Source organism: Nestor notabilis, unplaced genomic scaffold (assembly GCF_000696875.1).
Source record: "Nestor notabilis isolate BGI_N333 unplaced genomic scaffold, ASM69687v1 scaffold25566, whole genome shotgun sequence".
Lineage (NCBI taxonomy): Eukaryota > Metazoa > Chordata > Aves > Psittaciformes > Psittacidae > Nestor > Nestor notabilis.
In genome coordinates this window covers 2449-7902 of record NW_009931824.1, presented here as the reverse complement: position 1 = coordinate 7902, position 5454 = coordinate 2449, and the positions used below count along the sequence as shown (strand labels likewise).

Here is a 5454-nt window from a genome sequence, read left to right as displayed (position 1 = left end):
AGCACAGTTTCTGCCGCCGTGGGACAGCCTCGCCAACAAACGGGTTTCCCCAGCTGAGAGCCTTGCTCTGGCGGCAGAAAGGAGACGTCTGTTAAAAGCTCCCTCCCATGCTTGGCTCCTCTCTCCCAGGATACCAGTCCTGCAGGGAAGCCGTGGCTGCGTTCTACACCTGCCCGGAGGCACCGCTGGAGGCCCAGGTACCGGCTCTGCCCAGCCCCGGCACCAAAGCCTGGCCCGTGGACTTGCCCCGCAGCACTCGCCTGCTCCCACCCCTGCCCCGAGCCCTTCTCCACCCTCCCCAGGAGGAGCTGAGCTCTCTGCCTGTTGGAGGTTTCCTGCTCTCAGACACGACTTGTCCTTGCGGCTGAGCAGCTCTCTCCTGGCAGAGGCTGGGCACCATGTCACTCCCACATGGCAGGAGCACTTTCCATGGCTGAGCTTTCTGCTGACCCCTGTGCTCTTTGCAGGATGTCATCTCAGCCAGGCCATAGAGCTTGCCTTGGCAGTGTTGGCCAACCCAGGCCAGAACATCCTGGTGCCACGGCCTGGCTTCTCGCTCTACAAGACTTTGGCGTTGTCTATGGGGATTGAGGTCAAACTCTACAACCTCTTGGTAAGTGATGGCAAGCCTGGAAAGGGCAGCCCTGACATTTCTGCCTCTCAGAAATACCCTGGCGCTGCCTCAGAAGTGAGTGAAGATGCCGTGAGCAACCCTGGGCACCCTGTCCCACCTCTCCTTGTGTGGCAAGTCCAGTTCCTCAGCTGTTGCTTCCATTCTGTTCACTTCATTAGCCAGAGAAGGCTTGGGAAATTGATCTGAAGCACTTGGAGTCTCTGGTGGATGAGAAGACAGCTTGCCTCATTGTGAACAACCCGTCGAACCCCTGTGGCTCTGTTTTCAGCAAGAGACACCTCCAGAAGATCCTGGCAGGTGAGTCTTCCTGTGTGTATGTGGGCTTGATTGCCCATGTCTCAGTCACTGCAGCATCATGGCTAAAGGGCTTTGATTCTCAGGACTGACTCCAGCTCAGGAAGTAGGGCTTGTTCAGTGTGAAAGTGTTGCCTTATCTGGGTACAACATGCAGAGTGTGTGTCTTGGTCTTCCTTAAACACTCTGTGTGGCTTGGACTGCTCATTTCTCCACTCTAGCTCCACAGAGGGAGCGTGTTCATAGGGAGCACTACGCTTCCCAAGCCCTGGCCTGTCAGTGGGAGGCTGTGCTGCCTGCTCCCACAGGCAAGAGCCGGAGTAGGCTCAGCCCTCACAGGGGTCTCCAGTGCTTGGGCTCTCAGAATAAACTGTCTGTAGGAGGAAGACAGGGACCCTCTGCCCTGGGACAGAGCTTCCCTCAGGGCCCCGTCAGCCCTGCAACAAAGGGCAAGCCTGCTCCTGTGGAGGATGCAGGGGGTACAGGCTGAATGCCTCTCTCCCACAGTGGCATCAAGACAGTGCGTGCCCATCCTTGCTGATGAGATCTATGGAGACATGGTGAGTGTCTGGTGCAGTCCTTTGCACCCCCATGCTGCCTCTCCTTTCTGATGCACTGCCCTGTGGCTGGCAGCCAGGTCTCCAGAGGTGAGTGACAGCTCCACTCCCCTCTACGGTGCCTGGGTCCATGCCTGGAGCTCCCAATTGTCTGATGCACAGTCCTGAGGGTACCCCTCATGTCCAGCTCCTTACCTCGTCCCAAATGGTTCACTTTCGTGTGAGTGCACATAACTATGTTCATACCTCGAAGCTGGGAGCTTTCACCATCATTTTCCCATCACTTCCTTGCTTCCCTGCTTCCTATGCCTCATGCACACCCCACAGCTTTCACAGCGAGAGGCAGGGACAGCCCTAATGCAGCCTCCTATCACAGGTGTTTGCTGACTGCAAATTCGAACCCATTGCAACCCTAAGCACCAATGTGCCAATCTTGTCCTGTGGCGGCTTGGCAAAGCGGTGGCTCGTCCCTGGCTGGCGCATGGGCTGGATCCTAATTCACGACAGGAGAGACATCTTTGGTAATGAGGTGAGAACTGCAGAGTGTTGCTGTCACTGCACCAGACCTGCAGTGTCCTCAGTGTGTGGATCACCAGGGCTTTAACTGGTGCAGGCACGTACTGCTCTTACATGGGTGTCACCCAGTTGTTCACATGCACCTCTGCACCTCTCAGCTTTTCATGTCCCTTCCTTAGTTAGTCTGCTCCCATACATGGCCTTCTACTCACATCTGCACTGTAACACACTCTTTGACTCTGCTGCTACTTCATATATACTTTGTCCTTTTTGTGTCCTTCTAATTCCTTCTTTTCTCAAATAGCTCCAGTCTGCACTGAAAGTGTTGCATGTGCATTGCATCCAGCACATGGAGACCATGCATGGTCTCTGTGTGCTTTTCTATGGTTTCTCTTGGAAGTAAGAACAAAGCACCTGGCAGTACTGCCAGTGCTTTACCTGCTTCTTTGTTCAGCTGTGTTAGAGTAACAACCATCTGCTGCAGTGACCTTTCCACCTAGAGGGCTTTCTGCAGAGGAAGAGGGAGAAGAGAGGACCAACTGAGTGAGCAGAAGAGCTAATGTTGTTTGTCCCTACCTGACTTTGAAAGTATGGATTGTGGGCCCAAACCTAAGGGAAATGCTAAGTGGTATTTGGAACAGCTCTGGCTTCATTTGTATTAACTATATTCCAGCCTGGTTTGAGTCAGATTGGAAAGCTCTGAAGGTTGTCTCTGTTGGCATTACAATCTGTAACTGTGGAACAGAGAATGACACTGTAAATATTCTGCAAATACCCAGCATGTAGTCAAGCAATGTTCTGTAGTACTCTGTGTGCCCTCTGAAGGGAGGGGTGTGAGCAGCTGTAGAAATAGTTGCCACTTTCCTTCGTGGAAGCACTGTCTAAGCTGCAAATATCACCATGTTTTTTTCAGATCAGAGATGGCCTTGTAAGACTGAGTCAAAGGATCCTAGGACCCTGTACACTTGTCCAAGGAGCACTGGAACGTATCTTGCACCGAACACCCCCTGAGTTCTACCACAACACCCTCAGCATCCTCAAGGTAATCGGGCTGTAACAGGCCAGCACGGTTTGTTCATGGATTGTTCGGAGGGAATCATATCCCCCCAGCTCATCATCGCTCCTCATGCCACTCCAAGGTGCAGTTCTGTCTGTGGCTAGGGGGCCCAACAAATCAAATTCCAGCAGGGAACATGGTAATTGGGGCAGAAATACTGCTGCAATAAGTTTCAGGCATCCCAGCCCTGCAGCTGGTGATCCAGTGGGGTGGAAGCCTGGCACTTGCTGAGCTCAGCACAGTCATGCCTCCTGCACTCAAGGCCATGATCACCCATGCTGTTTGCATTTGAGTTCCCTTTATTTGCAATGGGCAAACCTGTTTATAGTCCTGGTCCAGAGCTTGGCTTCTATTCGCTAAGCTGCTTCCTGGAATTTCTCCTGTTTTGAAATTTCTCCTTTCTGCTTTTCAGTCCAATGCTGACCTTTGTTATGCTGCCTTATCTGCTATTCCTGGCCTCCAGCCTGTCCGGCCCGCTGGAGCCATGTACATCATGGTAAGCTAGGAGGGTGACATGCCATTTCCAGATCATCAGCAATCACACTAAGTCTTGTTTCCAATGCTTGTCAGTGTTTTCAGATTGATGCTTGGCACCAGGTCTCCATTACCATGCGTTTTCACACTGCCCTGTGTAGATGTGTCCCTTGGTCACTTTAGATGGCTGGACTATGTTGTTCACTTCTCACATAGCAGAGGCTAGTACACTTTGCCCGCTTGCTCCTGCACAGAACTCAATGACTTGTACTTTGCAAGGCTACATTGTTTTACTTGGATTTGAAGCCAGCTGGCAATGGGAAGCCCCTACACCATAAGTCAAATTATCATGTCCTGTTGAAGATGTAGCCTTCTTCCCACCACCATGTCTATCTTCTACCTATGCTGTTGCCTCTTTTTCTGCCTAATATTCCAGTCAACCCAAATCATAAGCAAAACCTGAGGGCAGACAGCTGCACTTGACTGGGAAGTTGCTGGATCATGTGGGTGAGCAGATAGTTTTGGTGGCCTTGGTTGTCACGTTACATCCCTCTGCTGCAGGTTGAGATTGAGATGGAGCACTTCCCTGAATTTGAAAATGATGTGGAGTTCACGGAGCGCCTCATCTCAGAGCAGTCTGTGTTCTGCTTGCCAGCCTCGGTGAGCCTGACGCTGAGAGCCTGGGGAGCTGTGGGGCCAAAGCATGGGCAGGGAAGCTCTGGGGCCAGGCTGGGAGTTTTGTGTGTGCAGTGCCCATGGTCTGTTATGGTGTGTTTGTGCTGGCTGTGAATTCAAGGTGCTGTGTGTAGGGATAGGCTCAGGGACTGGCAGCTTCTGGCTCACTAGCAGCCCTCAGGCTGCCAGGATCTTCCCAGCTTCAGGCTTACTCTGTACTCCCACACCTCCTTGCTGCTCCCTAAGAGGCCTGGGGCTGCTCCCACCTATGTTCCTTTCTTTGCTGTTTGTAGTACTGCACTCCTGTAGGCACAACAATGGGCTGAGAACATCTGTGCCCAGTGCCCACCTCATTCCAGCTCCACTTCCAGCGCTAAACATGGATAGGCCCTTGGGTACTCTCCAGCCCTATCCTTCCCTAACTCCTCCCAGCCCATTCCCTGGGTCCTGCATAGTCCAAAGAACTCTGTATGGCCTGTCACCCTTGCAGCATCATGTCTATATATATGGAGATGTGAAACATGCACGGAACAAAAAAACTCCAAAATGAACTCCCTCCCTGTCCCGTCCCCCCCCCCCCAGTAAATCCTAAGGGAGCAAGAGCCTGTCCCTGCTGTCCAGCACTGACCATTTTCCCTTGCTGACACAGCACATGGCCTCAAGTCAGGGCTGTAAAACTACAGCACTATCCCAGCTGATTTGCCAGCTTCATCCTTTCTCATTTCAGTGCTTTGAGTACCCAAACTTCTTCCGTGTGGTGATCACCGTGCCCGAGGAGATGATCTTGGAGGCCTGCAGTCGCATTCAGGAGTTCTGTGAGATGCACTACCAGGGTGCGGAGGGGGCCCAGGATCTGGAGTGTGACAAATAGCCCCAGCTCACCTCCTGCCTCTGCCAGGCTCGACCTTGTGTGAGGCAGCAGCGGGGGAGGCAGGGCTGCTTCCAGCCAGCCCCACGTGCCCCTGCCTGCAACAGCCACTGTCCTGCTGCTTCACTTTGTGCTCCGCAGACCCCTCAGCACTCTGGGAAGAAGCAGCCACTTCTCTCTGCTCCTCCACTGCAGCTTGCACACCCTCTGGCACCCAGTGCCCATGGTCAACACATCTGCTGCATTTGCCTCTGCACTGGTGTGTGCTGCCTGTGAATCAGCCGCAGGCAGGGGCCCATGCCTGCTCCTGTGCCATGGCCCTGCGAGGCCAGTAGCTCCTGTGCTGGCTGCGCTTCCCTGGGGAGGACAAGAGAAAATC

The 5454-nt window shown here is 53.3% G+C and overlaps 1 protein-coding gene across 1 annotated transcript; it reads left to right on the top strand.

Moving 5' to 3' along the window:
• Positions 1-129: 129 nt before the first annotated feature.
• Positions 130-5078, top strand: TAT (tyrosine aminotransferase; the record flags this gene model as incomplete). Its single annotated transcript, XM_010016089.1, has 9 exons — positions 130-197; positions 419-613; positions 793-931; positions 1436-1488; positions 1862-2014; positions 2915-3043; positions 3471-3554; positions 4094-4192; positions 4935-5078. Coding segments are annotated over 9 exons (1064 nt in total), but the record flags the coding sequence as incomplete, so codon positions are not given.
• Between the last annotated feature and the right edge of the window lie 376 nt (positions 5079-5454).